Consider the following 22,377-nt stretch of genomic DNA (forward strand, 5'->3'; position numbering starts at 1 on the left):
CTATCATCTGTAGCTAAATGCACCTTCAGCTGGAAATGTAATGGGATTTAATTATTAATGGCTTTTTAGGGTATGTATTTTGAGTACAATGGCTTTGAAGAAGTACGTCAACAGGTTGCAGTGGTTTTTTAATACAAGGAGGTATAAAAAGCGAAACATCTTTTGAAAGAGGAATGGAGAAGGAATTTTGTTACTAGGCTAAACATAAGCCTGAAATGCCCAAACCTTTATGAGGCATTCCCCGCTAAGCTATAATCAACTGACTGGATGATACCCCTGGTTCAGCTTCTGAAGAAACCACCCCCACGTGTTCAGCTAAAGAGCAACTGTAATCAGTCTAGGTCACAGCTATTCACCTAGGTAAAAGCAGCCTTTTATTACTGGTCAGTACAACATATAAGAGAACTAACCTGTGTTTAAAAAAATGCATGTACTATTGCCCAGAAGTGCTTTAATCTTCTATAAGCTTTAGAAACTGAGCCTAATTCACTTGTCCTTTTATGCAGAACAAATTGGGCAATTGATAGCACAAGCCTCCATGTCTTTCATATTTTAACTCCTTACTGATCAGAGTTGTAAAAGCACATCTGTATATGCTAGTAGCTCGCTAGGCTGTTTTTTGAATCTCTTCCTTCTCATATACAATGGCAGAAATGAAGTAACCACTTCATAAATAATATAGAGGTATCTTACCGTACCAAGACTTTCTATTCTTAAGCTTAATGTTTCAGTATGAACCATATGTGCAACTAATAATTTCTATTTAGAGTGGTCATTTCTCACTTTCCAGCAAAAAAATGATTTTTTTGAGCTGCCTTTCAGTTCAACTGTAAAGTATAAACCTTTACTTTCTCTATTTCATAGTCAGATTTCTTTCCTACAAGAGTTGATTGTGTTAGAAGGCAGAACTTTTCCTCTAAAGTTCTTGTTAATGGTCTTGAATTCTTGTGAAGCTGGGGCTGTGTACCAGTCAGAAGATTGATGGGCTTGAAATCTCTTGGAGTAGTTACTGTTTGGTCTCTTCTAGAATTACCAGGACTGGAAATTTCATCACCTAAGGAAGAAATCTTTTCTATTGCTTATTGTTTGTGTGGAAATCATTTTTGATGCACAGTTTAAACTTCCCTTGCTGCAGTTAAAAACAGTAATGTTTGTGCTGTATCTAGCAGGTATGCAAAGAACCCTTCTCCTTTGTAGATAAGTTAAAGTATCTGAATTCTGTAACTTTTTCATCTCTGTGATGCATAATTTTCTTCTGATTAAAAGAAATGTCAAATTATTTTTCAATAGTGGTCTTATCTGAACTCTATACAGCTTATCTTTTTGAAGGGTTAGTTTTTAAAACAGGGCTTAAAGTCTAGGTTAGAGGCTCAGAAGGACTGACTAAAACAAGACTTCAGTTAATACATGTACATCCTGTGAAAGACAAGTCTTGAAAATTTGACACCTCTGCAAGATTTTTAACTGCTGTTTAAATTCTCTTCTGGTGAATTGTACCCTGCTGCACATTTCACACTTTGCTTGTGCAGCTGATTATTGCTACCAGAGCTTAATACTTCATGCTTATCCTTACTGAATTACATCCTTTTTATTTCAGACCATTGCTACAATTGGGCAAGATCTTCCTGAATCCTATTCCTACTGTCCAGAGTGCTTGCAGATCATCTGCAGTTATAAAGATAGTATGTATTCCACTGCCCAAATCATGGATTAAAGTATCCTATAACAGAGTTGGTGGAGACCTCTGGAGAGCTCAATTGATGCATCCTTCCATTCTTCCACTGAACCATTGGAGAACACATGTACAGAGTAGTTATTGGTCATGGACCCACTTCGTATAAACTATTTTAATGCCTTCTTGCATGACTTTTGTAATTAAAAGCTCTACTAATACAATAGTAACTTGGTCACATCTGTTGTCTTTTTATATAAGGCCTGACAGTTTGTCTTGTAAGGGATTTTTTGGTTGCTGTACACTTCTGAAAAGGCTATCAATGTTGTTTTTCTGCCTTCTAGGTAATAATAAATAGGCGGTTCTGCTTTGCTTTGTTTTTCCTCTGAGGTAATTTAAAGATGGCTTAAAGAGGCTTAAAGAAGCCTCTTTAGTCTTCTGGACCTTCCCAGTCTTCGAAGTTGATGAAAATAAGTCAGCAGTACTTAGATCTGAGAACTGTCTGAGGTGTGTTAGTGTGAATTCTTGATTCTGCCACCCTGAAAAAGAACCTGGTATTCTTTTAGGTGTTCCTCCTCTTGTTCTTGCTGAAGCTTTTGCCCTTAATTGCTGATTGAAGAGTTGAAGATTGAGGCATACATTCTGTTATATAATGGACAGTCATCTTTCTATACCTCCTTCAAAAGTAATAGCTGAAGAGTCTGTTCAGCAGCCTGACTCTGAGCACTAAGTTGATAGTTGGTGCTTCTGAAACTAGTATGATTATATAAATTAAACTGAATTTATCTGTAAGCTTGAAAGCTTGCCAGCTTTCATAGCCATGGTTTCTAAAAAGCAGAGCCCTCTAGAATAAAATTTGTACTTGACTTATGCTTGTCCTGATTAGTGGAGGTGGAAAGATGCCATTTTGGATGAGGTGAGACTTTGGTATGATTTAGACTTCCCTTTTAAGATGACAGATGATGTTTCAAGTATTCAGAGGACTGATACAACTTTCATCCTCTGAATCTGGACTGAATTTCGGTAGCATTAAAACTGTTTTTAGAAACCATAACACTGAAGTATGTAGTAAATACAGAGGTTTGTGAGCCTGCAATGGATATAAATATGGCATCTCTTGTAAAGAAACCAAGACTTAATTTTTTAACCAAGCAAGATACAGTTTGAATGCTTAAACTTGCTGTCTGTGGAAGCTAATTACCTTGGTCTCTGGGACTGAAACTGAGCCCCTGTTCTCAGGAATACCTGCTTTCCTCACTATCTGGAGGCTAAGATAAAAGATGTCTGGGGTACCTTCTGTGAAAGAGGAGGAGTACTCTGATTCAGTGGTTTGGGGTCCATGACCTCCCCCCTTCCTGGCAGGCTGTTTTGCTCTGAGGTGCAAATGTGCCCATGGCTGGGGCTGAGTTTTGGCCTCTTGGTATCTGGCTTGGTATCCCTCCTGCCAGGGAAGGAACCTCATGGGCAGTACTGCTGCTCCAAGCTGTGCTCCATCAGCCTTGCAGGTCTGCAGTGACAGCTGGGGCTGCTGCCCAGTTGCAGGCTACCTTATACCCCTGGGAGCAGGGCTCCCAGTCATTTCAGCAAATTGAATAGGAGTTTTAAACTCTCTAACCCACTTACTGTTTAATGTGGTTAAAAATAGTTGCCTTAACAGTCTTTTTGAAACCTGATGATATTGGTTCAGACTTGTACATCAGGCATTGTTAACTCTATTTGTGGGTTTGCTTTTTTGCTTTTTCTGGTTAGGAAGCTCTTCCTGTAAAGGTCTTTCCCCCCCCCCCAACCCTGATAACTGCATTTTAGCAAGATGTTAATTTTATCAGGTAGAAAATATTCTCTTAATTGCATTAAGATATATGTAATGTTTTATTAATACAACATAAATAGTACAAAAGGTGTTTTGTATTGATGCAGCTTTGTATCTTTCCAGATACTTGCTTGAGAGTAGATCTAGTGTATGGCTTATGGGTTATTAGTACAACAGTAGCCCTTATGAAATGCATGCTTTGTGGCTATAAGCGACAAGCTTGTTATACCTAACAATGGCAACAGCGTTTGATACACTGCAAATAAATGTCTTAAATTAGATGACTTTCTGTTTAAAATCACTTTGTTACAAAGATGCTTTTCACGCCTTTCTAATTCTGTTGGGGCTCATCCTTGCTTTATGCAAAGGAATACTACTTTATCTGCAGATGCCAGTTGCTTCCATATGTTAGGCCCCTGTATCCCTTCTTTAGCTATGGTGCTGCTACATACTGCTCTTCCTAAAAGTAGGTATTTAGTTGTCACTAAAGTGCGTAGTGCTTATTACGCAAATATATGAAGTCTGCATGACATGAGCATATTTATCAGCATATTGACCAGGCACATTCTGTAGCAGACTTTGAGCTTAATTCTGGATTCCTGATGACCCTTTTTGAGGGAGGAAGGGGAGAAAAGAAGGGAGGGGAAGGAGTGACAAATGCTTCAAATAAAATTTGTGTCGGTAATGGTCAGGAATCGTTCTTTATTAACCTTGCAAGGTTGTTGGTATGTACTTGTCAGGGAAATCGAATTACTTCAGTTAAGTGTTTTGTTATGATGTTTCTTCTGTGATGTTTGCTTTTTTGTTTTAGAACTTGATGTGTACAGGAATTGTGCTTAAATGAAGAGAGTTAAGATTGGAAGACAGTTGCTTTAAGAAATATTCTTGTTAGGAACTTAGAAAAGAGGTAGACAGATGTGCTTCTAACATCGGTATAAACTTTATACTTCTAACTTAAAAACTGTTTTTGAAAGGAATTGGAGCTAGTACTAGCTTTTTAAAAAGTTGTTCAGTTAGGCTGTTACAGTCTTCCCTAGAGTCAGTACAGTTATACCAATGTAAAAAAACCTCTGAGATTGATTAAAGCAGTTTATAAGCTTAAGTAGAATGCTCTGATACAGCTACTTGTGATAGAAAATTAACTCAGTTTCATCTGGTACCCTATAAAGAACAACTGTCCAGGCAGTCTTTGGAGAATCACGGCCTTCAAGTTACACCCTGGGTATAGTTGCTTATAGTTGGGGCAAATCCTCACTGGATGAGGAAGGGCAGGTTGTCTCGGGGGAGGGGGTTCAACAGTGGTTGTAGACCTTATGCCACAGGTTTCCGTTGTCAGAGAAGTTGCTGTAGTCTGAGCTAAAGATGTGTGAGAAGCAAGCTGGTAGAAGGCGTGCTCTCAGATTTACAGATTTGCAGAGTACCTCTAAAAAAACTTGTTTGAAATACAGCAGCAGTATTTTAGATTCTTTCCCCTCCCCCCCCCCCCCCCAGTTTTAACTTACTCTTTCACAGATTTACTCCAACACAGTGATCTACTTGGAGAAATCTTGTGATCCTAATGAAGTAATATATTAAGTGGAACAGAAATACAGGGTACTGTTTGTCAAGAGATTTTGTAAAATATGAAAAATATGAAAGGTATCTTTGAGTTTGGGTATGCGTAGCATTAGTGGTATACATTTTATGTAGGATACTGTCAGCATAGTACGAGATGTTTTATTAATGGCTTTTACAGTCTCTTTTTACAGGGGCAATTTGAAATGACCTGAAAATCCAAAGGGTGTGTGTGTGTGTGTATGTGGGGGGTATTTTGTTTCAGGGGGTGGTTTTTAATCAATACCTTCTTAATAGCAACTCATAGAATTAGGCTATTGAAACAGTAAGGTTTTTTCAGTCACTAAACTCTTCCTAAGGAGTTCTGTGGAGTCTGTACATTTTTGGACAGAAATTTTAAGTTGTCTGGGTAGCCAATTGTAAGGTAGGTAGAATAAGAGTTAATATTCTTATCCATTTTCAATATCTTTATTTGATTCTTGGATCTCATAGGAATCCGTCAACTGCATTCTACCAAGCGTTCCATTTGAACAAGTTACGTGAGTCAAAGACCTTCTGGGATAGGTATGAATTCTTCAATGTGGAATGCATACATGCTGAAGTATGCATGAACAGCTTTGCTCTATGCAAGTTTCTCGTCATCTTAGTTTGCACAAAATATTATACTTGTGTTTAGAATATCACACTGGAATTATGCAACCTAAAAGTCTGAAAGCAGTCCCAGAATTATTTCAACTGAGACTTAAAAGGTTTTAAAGTACTACATGAGATTTCTTTTCTTCCTCCTTTCATTATGCATGTATGATACATAATGAGTAAGCCGAAAGCATTTTAACACTAGTCAGCTATTAGCTGGCCTTCGCTAAAATATCTACAGCTTCCTTTTCCAAAAAAGGAAATTTTGGTGTTGTGACTGTTAACTTCTGTGTCAGAAGACAAGTTGTGAAAATGTCATATTTAAATGTGATTTCAGCAAAGTTTAAAATCTTTTGACCTTAAAACCAGGAAAGGAAGCTTTGTGGCTTGCTTTCATTCTGCTGAAGTTAAGCTAGATGGGAACAGACCTGTTCTGTGAAAAGATAAGAGAACAAAGAAAATCTATTAAGTTAGCTTTGAACTCATGGCGAGAAACTGCAGTGAAGTCATATTTTTTTATGGATATGACTTATCAGAGATGCATTACTAATTCATCAGTAGCTGCAAACAGTGTTCTTTCCTGCATTTTAATGATTTTGAAGACTTTTTTGTCAGCATTAAAGTGAAGCCCTAGTGATTATATAACTTCATCTTGTGATGCTCTGACCTGTCGCAAGATCTGTTTAACAAACTCTATAGGATATAAATTTTGTTTAGTTATTTGCTAAATATTGACAACAATTTCATCATTGTATTGGCTGTATTTGACTTGAGGCTTACAAAACTTACAAAAAGCTTTAAAGCTTGCTTGGCAACAATTTGCGTACTGTATGACATTGATGGTTCAATGTAATGCTAATGCATCCTGCTCTGTTTTTTTTGTTGAAGTGCTAGCATTAGGCTAAGCTTCAAAAGCACGTCTTTCCTTTCTAACAGAAACTTGTGCAACTTTTTTTTTTTTTTGCTTTACGCTTCAGATCATGCCACTTTATTTATGAGACAATGTTGATATTTAGGTTCCAAGTACTTCCTTTATTTAATTGAAATAAGCTTCAGGGCCTTGAATACAAATTTGATATGCAGATGAAAATCCCACTTTTAGGTCCCACCTTCATTATTTCTCTATATTCATGTCTCTTAACTTAATAGCTCTTAAAATGAGGAAGCAGATTGAAAAAAAAGCTAAAATTTTTAATGATTAAAGTTGAGGCTTTATGAATCTTAACTGTACATAAACTCTGAAGCAAGTACTAGAAGTGTGGGATCTAGAGAAACATCAAATTTAGTAGATGTAAATGACTTCCTTTTTAAAAATATTCTTGTATCTTTGAATGCTTCCTAGTAAAAACAACTATTTGTCAAAACATAGAAGCACCTTCATCAGGATTAATACAGGTTTTAAACTTCTAATCAGTTCAGATTCCAAACTCTTTGACAGAGTTTAGGGGTTTTTGCATTAATATTCTACTTAGTAGATTTTCTTAAGGCCAGTTCATGTAGTTTTGGTTTACTTAGTCAGATGACTAATATTCAGCTGCTCTCAACAATAGGTTTTCAAAGAAAACCTAATAGAAGGAACTTAAAGTGCATAGTTGGTAAAGCCAGTTCTCTGGCCTGCTTCCAGTGGTAGGAGTATGGTGGAGTTGAGCCACGCAGGCAGGAAGCCGTGCCTTCTGCCAGTGTGCAAGTAAGAACACTAGCAGAATGTGGAAGCGAGTCAGCCCTGATAGCTTCACTGTGTGTACGCAAGAAGGCCTCTGATGCAAATGAGAATCTATTATCAGACTTGAGCGGTTTGATAATTTAAGTGGGTCTTGGCTTTTTATGATGGCCAGTTTGTGAAAGATGTCTGCTGTGAAAACCATAAACCCTTCTAATACCATCAGAATCCATTCAGCTTCTCCGTCCCAAAATGTAGGAATTCACATTTAAACTGCAAAACATACAGGTCATAAGTCTGCCAACAGACTGCTTAATTACATTTTGCAGATCCTTCAGAAGTAGTTCATGTGCTTCAGGGGTTTAAATAAGGGACTTTAGCCTAAACACAGTGGAAAATCTTTCTGTGTAATTTCAGTTGTTTTTCTGCCCTAGCAAATACAGTTTATTCTCCTATGAGCAGTCATCTCTTGGGACCGTCTGAAGTCAGCAAAGCTAACCACATGCTGTTGCGAGGGACAGTAGAGTACTACTAGAAAATACTTTCCCCCCCTCCCCCCCCCAAAAAAAATTGTTTCCCTTTTGCTAACCCATCATCATGGGGAGAGTGCTAATAACATTCAAACCATTAAATATTAGTGGAATATTGGTTGTTATCAAGACTTTCAGGGAAGGCTGGGGATGTTTTTCCTCTGTAGTATTCATATAGGTGTTCCTAAGGGCACAAGTCCCATGAGTTGCTTTTCAGCTAGCACAGTTGCTTAGAGGATTAAGGCAAGCGAAGGCCTTGGCCTCTTGGTATGTGTCACATGAGCCAGGAGGATTGCTCTCCTATAGCACAGACTGCCTGTGAATGATAATGATGCCATAGAAACTTGAGTGGATTTGCCTAAAACATAGATGAAGTTGAACTTTAATTCAAAGCAGTACAATTTACACTTTTCATTGCATTTTTATATGCAGCATTAAACCTTCCCAATGTTTAAAAAAGATTCCTCCCCACATTTGCACCCAGAGAAACATTTTCCAAGTTATGCTGGTAAAAATCTATCTTCAGTAAGTTGGGTGAATTAGCGTCTCTCCCTGTGTTGGATTATGGCAGACTTCCATTTCCCTACCCTGCAGCTTTCCATCAAGTGAGATGTCCTTTCTGCAGATGAGAGAAAGGGTTTCATACTTCTTGCAGCATTATCTGGAAATTGCAAGGTGAAACTTTTCTGATTTGGAATTAAAAGTCTTAGAACTCTATCAAATTAAAGAAATTTGTTTACAAATAGGCTGATGTTTCATGTGATACACTGTTCCAGTTTGTGTTGCAATTAATGTGTTTTCTTTTTCTGATGCTTCCTTCTCATGGAAGATGTGCACAGTGCAACACTCTTGTACAGGGAAGAGTATTTGATTGATTAGTGCCACTCAAGATCTTATTAAAACTAGTAACCACATTTTTCTTCAATATGTCCAAAACTGACCAACTAAAACTCAAAAAGCCCCCAACAACTAAACCACTTCAAGCCTCATTGCTTTTCTTTTTGTTACTTGCTTCTGAATTGCTTCTTATGAACCGAATACACAGGTCTAGTAACTTGAGCTTTTCATTGAGTCAAGAGATTTTTAATCTACTGATTTAATACATAGCTTCCTGTTTGAGAATGAAGGCAGATAAACCTCTTGGTTTTCTTCAAAGGTATTTTCTTTATATAATATAGTATAAAATTTCTTTTTCAGCTTCTGATTGAGATCAGTTATTTCATACTGAATATGTCTGCAGAGTTTCTTGTAAAGCTGAAGAGAACTTAACTGTCCTGTAGAAATAGGTACTTACCTAGCATGGAGCTTCAGTAGACTTGCCTACAAAGGCGGACACCTGTCAGTCATTCTGAAGCTGTGAATTCATATTCTCACACTATCTTAAATATAAAAATCTGAAATATTTGCATAGTTCTTTCAAGGCTGGATAATTGTTCATATTGGGAACCCATTGTATTGGCTCTCATAATTGGATAGAAATTGATCTAAATATGCCTTAAGTATTTAAAGTATAGAGCACTTGATCATTGTGTAATACCAGGATTGTTGGTAACTGTAAACGGTATACATTGTACTAACATGCCTACCAAGCACTTGTTTAACAATATTTTAGCTTGCTGATGATACAGGAACATCTTTTCTAGAATCTCATACTGTATTTTTTAAAATACTGGTTCTATAAAGTTTATGCAGCAGTGAAGCCAGGGTACTGCATTGTTTAAAATGTGATTACTTTGCATTAAGTATGAAATGCATCAGGAACATGACCTGCACTTAGATTTAATAGTTTTCTTCCTGTTTTCTTCATCTGTATGAACATGGTTGTCCAAAATGCTTCTCATGCTTTGTTTATAAGATGTTTCGAAGTACTGTTTTTGGGGTGTATATAGGAGAGAAATATACCTAATATACAACACAAAGAATTCCAACGTGCAAGCTTTAAGTATTTGTTAAAATACTACTTAAAAAAAAATGTGATAGTGAGCTTTAGCTAAGCAGTCTTATTAGCAGTCAAAGCATATTTTCCCCCTTGATCTCAAGATGGGGAAAAATTACATTTTAAGCTATCAGGATTTTTGAAACACTCAAAATGAGGATTTCTTAGACTAAATAGGATTTTGCTTGTCTGATGCATAAGGTGGATGCTGTTTTTACCACCTCTTGCTGGAAATGGGTAATTGCACTTAGTAATCTTGTCACTCTCTTGCTGGCTGTAACTCTTGCCTTCTGCTTGATGTGCTTCAGAGTGGTCTTTACACACCCATATCTCCTTTTGATCAGACCTATTCAGGTTACTTTAATATCATCACAGTTTTTGTTAGAGTGTGTGGGGACGTTATTTAAATGTAAACTTGGAGGTTCAAATCAAACCTCGGTCTCTTAAATTAGTCTTTCTTAAGAACTAAATACTGTCTTTTCACTTCTAACTGAGAACTTGCAAATTGGGATATTTGTTCTAGTAGATATTGCATTAAATGAACAAATTATAAATTCCTAGTTATGTTTATGACAGCAAAAAACTTAAAATGTTTCTGACCTTGTAAGGGCTGAATTATACATATAACTTCAGTTTTGCAGCCATAACATAGAAATATTTTCTAATGGAAATTTGACTTTATCAACTGCTGCGAATTTGAGGAAAAATACAGAGCCTTAAGATTTGGCCATGTATTTGGAGTATGGCACAAGGGGTAGACAGCTTTGGAGAAAACCTCATAGGAGCTATTTATTGTAGAGAGCACTCAACAGTGCATAAAGACCGGAGTGATATGGGGATTGTGCTAGCATAAAATCTATTTTAATGCACTCTTTGAAAGTGAAATAAAATCATACCATCAAGCTGAAACCATATCTGGCAGCTTTGGGAACTAGGTGAAGACTATTCTGTCAGCAGGGAGCTTGGCTTGGGATGTAAGGGCATTGATCTGATTAATCCCAGAACTCTTTATCTACTCTACGGTAAGCAGTATGGATACTGAACTTATACTGAAAGCAGTTCTGCAATCTTGGTTGGATATTCTGACAATAGTTTTAGCTGTCGTGAGCCCAAGGCCAACAAGAATATTTAAATGAATGCAAGTTGCACGTAAATATTGTCATGGCTTCTAGTAAGACTTAGTATCACTTCAGGCATAAAAGGTGGATGGAAGAGTGATAGGTTATTTTGGTTGCCTTTGGATCAGTTGTGCGGGGGGGGCTGTCCTCATACCTGCAACTGTGAATGCTGCATGCGTGTTTTGAAAGTGGAAATTTGAAGCGGAAGATACAGCATGGGAAAGGTGTCTCTATCATGCCATTTGGGTGTTAGTATATCAGGTGATGAAAGGGGAAGACTGCCTGTCTTCCACTTCAGACTTTTTCCTGGAAGTGATTGAATGCTTTAATGTCAAGCAGTGTAGCTGAGTGTTTTTTTTTTTTTTTTTAATGAAAAACCACAAAATTATTGAAATTTGAATGTTGAGACCAATCTCAAATTTAACTAGAAAAATATTGGCAAAATGTGTATAATTATGCTGTAAAATAGTTCTTATGTGAAAGAAAGCAGATCCCACCCCAAAGTGTTTGCCCTTATTTTTGCTCCTCTTGCCTTTATCTCTTTAAAGGCCCCTCACTTGCTGTCTAGAGTGATATTAATGAAAGCCCTGATCAGTGGTGTGGCAGTTTGAGGACTCCAAAGACTTGAGCACACAGGTGTTCTTGATAGTTTCAGAAATTCCTGTTGTATTAATGTATTTTCGGTAGGAGTACTTATCCTTTGTCATGAGTTATAAACACTTTTTCCGAGGAAGCTTGCTGTAAATATGACTTAATAAGACCCTGGAACAATTGTCTTTTGAAATAAGTGTTCAGCATTTTAGTTTTAGATTGGAAGCTTAGTTCAGCTTAGAAGTAGAGGCACTTACTTTATCTTAAAAGCTGATTTACCCTACTGGTAAATGCAGTTTTGGTGCAAGGCACCTCATGAGTTTTTTGAGAGACTTGGTGAAATGGATTTGTCTAAATAGTGGCATATTCCTTCAAGAGTGGACTTTTGTTTCATGTCTGTAATTGGTATTTCTGACTCTATTGCCCAAACTCAATTTTTAAAACTCTTGTTTTTTAACAGTTTTAGTGTCTTACATATTAAATGCAAAATTCCAAGTATGACTGCAAACCTTGCATTTTTTTCCATATGTTAATTTTTTTTGAACATGTAGCTGCATACTACTGATAACGCTCCTCCAGAGATGAAAGTTGCTATCAGTAGTTACTGCTAGCAGGCCAGTGAAGTAGTCCAAGTACTGCAGTGAGACATGAAGCTGTGGAGTAAAATAAGACTGCTAAGACCTAGAATTGGCAGGCAGATACGCAGAGTAAGGGATTGACAGAAGATATTTCTGTGGATGCTATTTATCCTGCAGACGCGGCTGCTGCCACTCTGCGGGACTGCTCTGCAGCTCTTTTCCCAGCAGAGCCCCTGAAGCACCACTCAAGAGACCTGCAAATGATTGACTTCTCTTCTGTGGCTTGAAGAACAGACTAAGAATACCAAGACCTGAATTGCCATAAACTCCTACAATTTAAAGATGTAGTTCAATTTTGATTCCCACAGTAAATAGCTGTTTTCTTATACTGATGACTGCTAAGATGTTTTGATAGAACAGTCTGCGTTAGTATGTCTTTGGGAAAAAGACTATCCTGTAACGCTAACCAATCTACTACTGTTTGTTTTATTTTCTATGATTGGTAAACGTTGACCCGGTTAAAATTCACTGAAATCAAATAAGTGCTCTTAGGGAAATCCAAAACTTGGAATGTGTCTTACTCTTCTGCTGACTAGTGCCACTCAGTTGCAAAACTGTAAATACAGAGCAGATCCTTTTTTTTTTCCTAAGTGGAAAATGATCTTCCAGAAAAGCCGTAGAACAAATATTACAGATATTCTGTGAATCCATGTCTTCCAAAGTGAGGAAAGTTGAGAAGTAAGACAAGGAATCAAAGCAGTTAATTTGCTGTTTATCTAATGCACTTTGCTGTTTGTCATAAGCATAGTCAGAGGAGTTACAAACTGTAGGAGCCAAGTGTCTCAGGAGCTCTAGCTGTACCAGGCAATATGGGGCAGGGATTCAGATGATTCATGTACTGAATTCTTGCATCTGAAGCTGTGGCCTTTCAGTGAAAGTATGTTTTAGGGCTTGTACAGGTGACAGTGCACAATTTTAATCAAATGACTCAATAATGCTCATTAAGTTTTCTCCTCTTTTTCTTTTTACAGTGCATCTGGTGCAAGTGTTGTTGCTATTGACAACAAAATAGAACAGGCAATGGTAAGTAGAAATCAAATCGTTATTCCTAATAGATGAATGGTCGGTCATTGAGCATAACTTTCCAGCTGTATTGTCTTTCTGCAAGTCTATAATATCTCTTCAATCAGGTCAGACTGGCACCATTATTTGAAAAAATTACTTTAGTAACTGTGGGATGACCACAAACCAGGATTGTTATTACATTTTAATCTAAAGAGCTTCTCAGTTACACTGTTGGCCTAGAAGATCTTATAAATGGGTTATCCTACAAATTGCTGCAAATGAAGTGATTGAACTTAAAGGGATGCTGAAAATACATAGTGCACAAGTCTCTCCAATAAAAATTCTTTGCTAATTTGTCTTAATCGTCATTTATGCTGTGCTATCCTTTACCTTTTTGTTCAACTTCAGTTTTGTGTATTTGATATTATTTCTGATGATCTAGAAGCGTTCTTATTTTTTGTGTTTTCATACACTTTAGTGCTTGGGATTCTGTAACAGAGAACCCTGTCCTCAGAACTTCAGAGATTATGCTTTCCTTCTGAGTTGCAGACTAATTCTGGGTGTCTGTCCTCAGTACAGCTGAGGCAACTTGCCATCTTTGTGAAGCCTTGTCACAGTCTGTACTGTCATCTGACCTATCCAAAATGCTCACCAAAAAGATTCGTCTAAGTAGCTAACAAAGGCTTCTGAGCCCCCAACATAGGATACTGCCTAAAAGTCATCATTGTCTTAATTTTCTGTTGGGTTGTAAATACATGCAGTATAACAAAAAAGGCCTTTAAAAAGCTCTGTCTGTGTTCAGGCTACTTTAATATCATTGTTTTTCTCTTTATATTTTGCTTTGGGGAAAAATATTCTATTTTAATGAGTATAGAAGTACTAAAGTTGCAGTGCACTAGAACTTAGCTAATGTTGAATGCTGGAAACAAAACTTTTGAAATAAGACATCAATACTGAGTTAAAGAGCTAAGTTATTGGCTCTGAAGGTTAACTTATTTGTAAGTGCTGTAGTTTTCCAGCTTTACAGATTACTTCAGTGAAAGCAGTAAAATAGTAAATTCTGGGGTTGGAGTGGAATTAAACTATTCTTTCATTTGGTGTAACTATTAACTTGTTCTTCACAGGATCTAGTAAAAAGCCATTTGATGTATGCAGTAAGAGAAGAAGTGGAAGTCCTGAAGGAACAAATAAAAGAATTAGTTGAAAGAAACTCTTTACTTGAACGAGAAAATGCACTGTTAAAATCTCTTTCAAACAGTGATCAGTTATCCCAACTTTCAACCCAACAGGCCAATCCTAGTAGCACTTCACAGGCGCAAACAGTGATAGCACAGCCTCCGCAGCCAGCGCAACCTCCACAGCAGCCGAATGTCTCCTCAGCGTAAAGCTTTCTTGCCTCATTCAAAAAAAAAAAAACAAAACAAAACCTGAGAGCAGTCTGTCCTTATGTGCCACTGGTGTTCTTTCCACTTTATATGAAAGCAAGTAGCCATGCTTCTGTTGTGTGTTTGGCCTTTTCAGTATTAGACAATCATCCTACAAGAGCTTTCCCTCACTGACATGTCACGCGGTGTAGCTGGTGTCCACACGGCATCAGTGCACAAGGGAAATAGTAGCAGGAGTGATTAATGCAAGGAATGCATTTGCTTGGTGCGCAGGAGTGAGGTCTGTAAGAGCTTTGGTGGCTCTCCAAGGTTCCCATTACCCATGGATTACTTTGAGCCTTGCTATCTCATAAGAAGTAACAATTCATCTTAAGAGCCACTGTTCTTTCAATATAAGAAACATTTGCCTACATTAGTTTCATTTATTTGTTTTATTTATTACAGGGCTGCTATTTTCATAATGTACATGAACAATGTCACAGAACTTTTTTAATTTTTTTAATAAATGTATGTATCAGTAAAATGATAGACGGGATTGCGTTTAATAGATAAAATGTTTAGGCAATAATTGAACAAAAGAATCCTGGCATATTTCTAACACTAATGGCAATTTACCTTTGGTATTTATTTACGGTAGTAAAGATCCAGCTTGAATGTAAATTTTGTATAGAGTGTAAGTATGAAGACCGTAGTGCATCTGTACAGGTAGTCACCAGTTATTGTGATATAATAAATAATTGATGGGCTATTTTGATGAAGAAAACTTTGCTCATTTCTGTTTCTACTTTCTAATAGAAATTGCCATGATTCCTCTGCTTTTTGACATTTCGTATAATTTTTTTTTTGGGTGGGAATAAAAAGCTGTGAAATTGTTCAACCTACTTTGTAACCAAAGAAGCAAAGCTGTGTAATTGAGTTTTTTATTTTATAATGCACATTCTTTATGTATTTTTATTTAGTTTTCTCATTCACAACTTTCTTTGCTGTCTAGCATGATCTGCATGACCTATAATCTTTGAACCACTTTCGTACCTCATGTTTTTATCCAGCACTCTTATTGTAATATGTAATAGTCTGTGAACAATGTCAAATAAAAAAAGAAAGAACAGCTGGTGTTGGTGGAGTTGAGCTAGTGTGCTATGCACTAGTTGTTTAAAAAAAAATGAAGTGAGCCATCTTTTGTTCATTTAAAATGGTGTTTTGAATTTCGTATGCAGAAAATGTTTTGTTACATTGCAGATTTTAATGTATTTAATAAATGCAACATGCAGATTAAGTGCAGTGTATACTGAGTATTTAAATTAAAATGTACATTTCATAAATACACTTTCAAGAGACCATCATTTGTGTAAACTAATACAGTGTGTCAAATTGATGTATAAATATATATTTTAACACATTTTTCTGAAATTAAATTGCAGTTTTGTTGAATTTTTTGGCTCTAGATGTGTTTAAAATGCAACTAAATTCTATGGCACATCTTTTCATTTACAAAATGGAAAAAAAGGTAACTTTAGTGAGCCAGTAAAAGCATACAGTTGTTCATATTCAGAGCTAATGCATGATTTAATGTAAACTGGCCAGGAAAAATCTTTTTGCCCTTCAGGGTGCTGAGTGCATCTGCCTGAAACCTCTGTCAAGAAGGAAATGGTGCCCGTGTGTCCCAGCTCCAGGCCCCAAGTGCCGTGGGGTGGAACCAGCATGTTCGTGCTCCATACAGCTATGCTGGCACCTTCTGAAGCGGACAGGGAGCAAGAGGAGCCCCCCGCATGCAGGGTGCAGGGAACAGGCAAGATGCCGTTGGAGATGGGCTGTGGCCTCTTTCCATGTCGGGAGCCTTCCTGGATAGCGCTTCCCTTGTCAAGAGCCGCCGCTCCTGGGACAGCCCGGTCCACTAGGCTGTCATGGACAACACGTACTCTTCAGTAAGCATAAATTCCCTGAACTGATGGTGTTTAACTAGTGAAGCTTTGTAGCCACTGGTATTGCAGATATATTGACCACCAGTCCCTACAAGACTGTCCTATGGCGTTTTCTGATAATGCTCGTAGGCATATCTGCTTTTCTTGCAACACACCTGTTCCTTTTATGCTGCAAAAGGCATGATTATGATGCATATGCTAAGCCTCTCTTTGGGGTTTTTTCTTTTATCGGTTTGTTTTTGTAGTGCTATAGATGAATTAAAACTGGCTGTGAACTGGGGTTTGGAGAGAATTTGGTATCAAAGTCATTATTCCAGTGCAATACCGTCCAGTTCACTTGGGAGCCTATTTTGTTAGGTTCCCTGTGAATGTTTACTCTGGTACCCCAGCATGTCTAACCCTTGGTCCTTTTTTATTTGTTAGGTAAGAATGGTGTGTGATGTGGTGGTGGTGGTCTTAACAAAATTAAATTTTGATTATCTTCAGATACCAAGGAAGCATCTTTGTCCAGTGTTCCAGCAGTTACAGAGCATTGCACCTTTCTGGTAAACATCAGTTCACAACACAGTTCAAAATAAGCAGCATTTTATTTACATTATATATATATATATATTATATATATACATATAAAAGTACAAGAGAAAGGCTAAGTGTTCTTCATTTCAGGTGTAGATGGTTGCTCTTGGCCTGCTATAAGCATGCATATAGCCTGCTGTGGAGCCTTCAGTGGAACAAGAGCTTTCTATACAAACTAGAGAACAAACAAGATATTTCAATAGATAATAAGCTTATTAAGAACAGAAGTATAAATAACAGCTCACTGGCTAAATGTTAAGGATATAGATGTGTTGAGAGTCTGTTTTATTGGAATAGCTGGTAAACTAAGAAAAAAGATGGACAAATTTGGAGACTCTTGGGTGTAGAAGTCCTCCTTCAGATGGGTTAAGACTTCTGCAGAGGCAACGGTGTTAATGTAAATCCCTTCCATTCCTAAGGACTATAAGTAGTGAAGAGATTGAAGCAATCCTTTACTGAAGTTGTTAATGTTCCGATGATAGTAGAAGTATAAATCAAGAATCGGGAGCGAGGGTGGTCCTAAGCGCTCCCCATGCCAGTGGGACTGGTGCTATTAGACCATCTCTCGCATGTGGCGCTTTGTCCATTTAATACAGGTGTCTTAGAGACAGTTTCTTTGAAAGGAAAATATTTAGCAAAACTGCAGAACATAGGGGATGAAGCAAAGATTAAACATCCTCTGAAGAATGCTTTGCTCTGCCTGTCATTTTTTTTCATTTTCTCCTAGTGTTAAGTTGTATTCAGTTATAAATATTAACACGTGTGCTGAGAAAAACACTGTAAAAGTTCAAAAGATGGCCTCGGTGCTGTCTTTCTATAAGAATCACAGCATGGTTGAGGCTGGAAAGGACCCCTAGAGATCATCTGGTCCAACCTCCCTGGTCAAGCAGGGGCACCTGCAGCACGTTGCACAGGATTGTGCCCTGCATGAGGTGGTCTGGGGAGGCTGCTCGGGAGAGCGCCGTGGAAGAGCGGCACCTCCCTGTGGAAAGATCCTCTTGATGTTTGGAAACGCTTGATGTCAGAGACTCAGCAGGAAGAACGCAGTTCTTGGCAAACTGCTTGTGCACTGCCAGGTCTCGTTGGCTGCTGCTCTGCTTTGCAGGTTTGCTTCCTGCTGCTGCACAGTGTGCTTTTGCATGTGGCAGCACCAGTGAGGTTGATGGGCCTGGCGCAGCGCGGCGCGGTGCTGGGTGCCGAAGCCAAGGGTGCGCTGGGCTGGCACCCCGGAAACAGACCGGCAGCAGTGCCGGGGCTCCCTGCTGCTGTGGGCCAGCTGGTGGCTTTCGGGGCTCTGAAGGCGCTTGGAGGCTGCATACAAGCACAAGCTCCCTCAATGTGATGATGCTGCTCCAGCAGGAAACAGCAGCGTGTATTCCTGGAACGCATCTGTCTTTGAAATTACTTCATAGCTTCAGCATAACGAATGGAGAAATAATTCAGCTGCTGGTCCTGCAGGGCCTGGAAGCTGGATTGACCCATCTGCATGGGGTGCTGGGGGTGGAGAAACGTAGTCACGGTGTCTCTCAGTGGTGAGTAAAACACAGAGCACAGTGATCTTAACGCGACCTCCCTTAGCCTTCTGGTGGATGAGACCTGGCGCCTACGTCTCAAAAGCAGTGTGAGGGGTGCGCGGAGAAGGGCTGTGGAAGGGGCGAAGGGCGCAGAGGGGCTGCACTGCTGCAGAGCCCCGGGAGCTGGGACTCCTCGGCTCCAGGGGAGCGGGCCGAGGGCGGCGACAGGCCCAGCGGGTGCACAACTGCTGCTTACCAGATCTCATGGCTGAGGAGCAGCAGCATGCTGTGAAACCACGAGGATACTGATTTAAAATTTAAAAAACATTTAATACAGCTGTTACAAAGACCCAGTCCTTGGAAGTGGCCTATGCCTCAGCTGGCATGAACTAGGACATCAGCACCTGCTTACCTGCACCTGTCAGCTCCATGTAGATCCTGGAGACATCCTGTTCCTCTCTCAAAGCAATAGATGGCTGAGCACTGGTGTCGCCTTCCATTGTCTCAATAAAAGGTGAAGATACCATTTTATTCACCTGACTCATGGAGCAGAATCCCTTGTTACAGGCACTACAGAAACATACTTGTAACCAGAGACTCCTCAGCGGTTTCTCCCCATCTAAGACGATTGCTGGGTATAGACAAAGCAGAGGTTCCTAATGCTTTTCTTAGGGGCTTTGATCTATCCCTGTTCTAACCATACTTTCCTGATGCTTGGTAACACATTACCTGCAAAATGACTGCACTCTTCCGATTTTGCTGTAAAATACACCATTAGCTATGAATATTACTCATCTCTTGTCTAGATTGATTCTGCTGTTGGCTGTAACTATTTTTCCATTGTTTTTAATGCAGAGTACTCCTAGAACTCTTAGGTTTAAATCCAATAGCATTTTTCAAGTGGGACAGAATGCCAGAATGTAATTATTTGATAAATGTCCTCATCAGGCTTGGAATCTCATCCGTCAGACAAGGATTGTTGTTCATCCTGTAACTACAACAAAGTGAAGGGTCACTGCACATCTCTGTTTACACATGACTAGCAACATGCTGCTGTTCTGCCGTATCCAGTGATGTTAATGGGGCAAAAAGCATGCCCGAGCTACTGAACAGGCAAAGCATCAAAAATGTCAGCATAGCCAGCATTTGCACTAAAGTAATCCAAGTTTTCTAGAAGATTTTTTTCTTTAATCCAACAGCACTAGAAAATGCTGAGAACTGCTAGGTTGCCAACACCCACTCAAGCTGTGCCAAGTGCCGTTTTTACTCTGCTGTGAGAATAGCAGCTTCTTGCAGAGGCAAGAACCAGCCAGACCTCGCAGGCCACTGCTGCTTCCTGAGGAAGCGGAGAACAGCAACGCAGACATGCCACTGTCCAGAACTCCTGCTCAGAGACGCAGCCTGTCCCCTCCCTGCGGGGAGCAGTGCCGCGTTGCTTTGGTCACACGCTCCCTGCAGCCCGAGGCACCGCAGCGTGGGCACAGACCCTGCAACAGCTGGGCAGGTTCCTACTGCAAAGAGGCTCCGCTAACTAAGCGGGAATGAACTAATAAAGCTAAGCTCAATTTGAAGTGGCCCAGTTTTAAAACTCAGTAAGGCACCGTTTCCCCAACCTCAAAAGTAGCACAACTCACATTTGAAAAGAACTTTATTTAAAATAAGCGATTATACATACTTCACCTCCCCCACCACTTACAAAATATGAATTTCCAAGAGTAAGGAATGTATGTTAAGTTTCATGGCTAGATTTTAGGGCACACTCTTGGCTGTGCTGGCTTACGTCAGTTCCAATGAATTCAAACGGGAAGAGGACTAATATCAGCAAAAGATCTGTTCCTTCACAGTTTACAGACATTTAATTATTCTCTCTATAGATTATTTTTCTAACATTTCTAATGCAACCAGGTTTGAAAATTGTCACCTTCCACTAAGAACTCTGAAAAAAAAAAAGAAATCTTCCTTTAGCAACTGCATACAATAGCAGACCAACTCAAGATTGCCTCTAGTTACTGCAACAGACAGCAAAGGACCATCACAAAGCCTGGGCCATCAGCAATAAAGTATGATCGATAGCAGCATTTTCCATTCTGATTTTTAAGTCATGTCCTTACAGAGATGTAAGGAGGGCTTTTTTTACAGACTTACTTACTAAGGAACTGTTATCATCCGTCAGGGAAGTAGCTAAGTACTGGATCCACATTAGATGAAAGAGAGCTGAAAGCAGGATTTACCTTAAGTAGGATTAGGATATATATTGCCAAGACATCACAAACTGCAGATGTTGCACACAGAAGCAGAACAGTAGGTAGAACGGGAAGGGTATCTGCAGGAAACATCCCCATGCAATACTTAAAATTTAAAAACTATGACTTGTTTGAAAGTTGCTCAAGAAATATTTACAGCACAGTTACAGCCTGCTGCCAGGAGAAGTTTAGTACGTCAATAGCAGCTCTTGCCCTAGCTGCAGAACAGTTTGTGAAACTTTAGGATTAGGTTATGTCAGAAACAGTTGTTGCTTGGTCATGCTGGTGTCTAATTAGGTAACACCTACTAAAGCTATACAAACAAGCATTTTGTATTAGGACAGCTTTGCAAGAGGTATAGGATAAAGTTTTCAGTCATGATAAGCATTTGAGTGCTAATGCATGGCCACATGCTGCAGTAAGACTAAGCTACATATACAGAGATGATGATCTAGTTAAATAAGCAACACAAAGCTGCACAGCCCAACTGCTTCATTATGAGCATGCTTTAAATTTGTACTCCAGCTACTATAAAAATCTTAGCTTTCAACCTTAAATAAAACCATTTCCAGCTATACAGAGGCTTAAACAGATCTTAAGACTGGTGTTTACAACAGGCGTCAACTCCTAAGTATCTACATTGCATACAGTTTAACATATCTACATAAAACATGAACATATGCTTTGCTGAATAAGTAGGTCCACGATTGTAGATCAACAATAGAATTTTATTGCTTTATACATGTGGTGCTTTTCAAGGCACTGTGGTATGGGCTAGAAAACTCGGAATGACTTGTGAAGGGACCTGGAATGACACATGGCCAATGCGAACATCGTTCTTGAGCAACTGTTATAATGAATTAAGATTGATCAGGGTATCGGCCACGGGGAAGAGTTCATTGCAACTCTCAGGAGGACGCAGGCTCCTGCTCTGCGGGGAGCGCCTTCACATGCCCATCCTGATGCTCTGAATGATCTGGAAAATGGCTGGAAGAGAGCAGACACAGGGGTGCGCTCGCCGGGCGGGCAGCGCCGCTCCGGCTCAGCGCGCGGCAGCGGCGGCACCGGCTCGCGAGGGCGGAGAAACAAGAGCCGCACCGAGGCCGCCCGCCCCACCCCGCCCCGCCAGGGCGCCCCAGCGCGGCCCGGCCCGGCCCGGCCCCGCCGCGGCGCCCCGCTCACCTGATCCGCACACCACGAAGATGAAGAGCGCCAGCAGCCAGGGCCCGACCGACGCCTTCTCCTCCGGGGCCGTCCGCTGCGGGCACAGCACCGCGTCAGCGCGGCCCCGCCGCGCCACCCCGCCCCGTCCGGCCCGGCCCGGCCCGACCCGGCCCGGCCCGGCCCGGCCCCGCCGCCCGCGCCCCGCGCACCGACGTCTTGGCGACGTTGCCGCGCTGCGTGATGTTCTTGCTGTGCTTCTCGTTGGCCATGCGGATGCGCTGCTTGGCCACCATGGTGCCGCGAGCCGAGCCGAGCCGAGCCGGGCCGAGCCGGGCCGGGAGCGGGGCGCCGCGCTCCGCCCGCGCCGCTGCCAGCGTAGGCACTGCGCGCCGCCGCCGGAAGCGCGCCGCCGCCCGCCGGAAG

At 40.1% G+C, this 22,377-nt stretch overlaps 2 protein-coding genes across 3 annotated transcripts in view; one reads left to right on the plus strand and one right to left on the minus strand.

The window, feature by feature from the left end:
* TSC22D2 (TSC22 domain family member 2) overlaps positions 1–15,811 on the plus strand; it is a 30,639-nt gene extending 14,828 nt beyond the window's left edge. The window contains exons 2-4 of one of the 2 annotated variants that reach the window (XM_062582975.1): positions 5,529–5,600; positions 13,117–13,168; positions 14,275–15,811. In XM_062582975.1, the coding sequence (XP_062438959.1) occupies positions 5,529–5,600; positions 13,117–13,168; positions 14,275–14,535 (385 nt within the window). In that variant the 3' untranslated portion in view covers positions 14,536–15,811. The remainder of the gene's footprint in view (positions 1–5,528; positions 5,601–13,116; positions 13,169–14,274) is intronic. The other variant, XM_062582976.1, reaches the window with a different exon arrangement.
* A 4,366-nt stretch (positions 15,812–20,177) lies between these two features.
* SERP1 (stress associated endoplasmic reticulum protein 1) lies at positions 20,178–22,344 on the minus strand. Its single transcript, XM_062582586.1, has 3 exons — positions 22,164–22,344; positions 21,973–22,048; positions 20,178–21,777 (listed from the first exon to the last, which is right to left on the minus strand). The coding sequence occupies exons 1-3, from the start codon at positions 22,245–22,247 to the stop codon at positions 21,737–21,739; spliced, it is 201 nt and encodes a 66-aa protein (XP_062438570.1). The 5' UTR covers positions 22,248–22,344; the 3' UTR covers positions 20,178–21,736.
* Between the last annotated feature and the right edge of the window lie 33 nt (positions 22,345–22,377).

Source organism: Rhea pennata, chromosome 9, assembly GCF_028389875.1.
Source record: "Rhea pennata isolate bPtePen1 chromosome 9, bPtePen1.pri, whole genome shotgun sequence".
Taxonomy (NCBI): domain Eukaryota; kingdom Metazoa; phylum Chordata; class Aves; order Rheiformes; family Rheidae; genus Rhea; species Rhea pennata.

Bases quoted from the DNA above. Each gene is read 5' to 3' on its own strand.
- SERP1 (XM_062582586.1), bottom strand. From the start codon at position 22,247: ATGGTGGCCAAGCAGCGCATCCGCATGGCCAACGAGAAGCACAGCAAG. The intron at 22,049-22,163 runs GTGCGCGGGGCG...CTGTGCCCGCAG, and splicing joins GCAACGTCGCCAAGACGTCG to CGGACGGCCCCGGAGGAGAA. The intron at 21,778-21,972 runs GTGAGCGGGGCG...GCTCTCTTCCAG, and splicing joins CTTCGTGGTGTGCGGATCAG to CCATTTTCCAGATCATTCAG.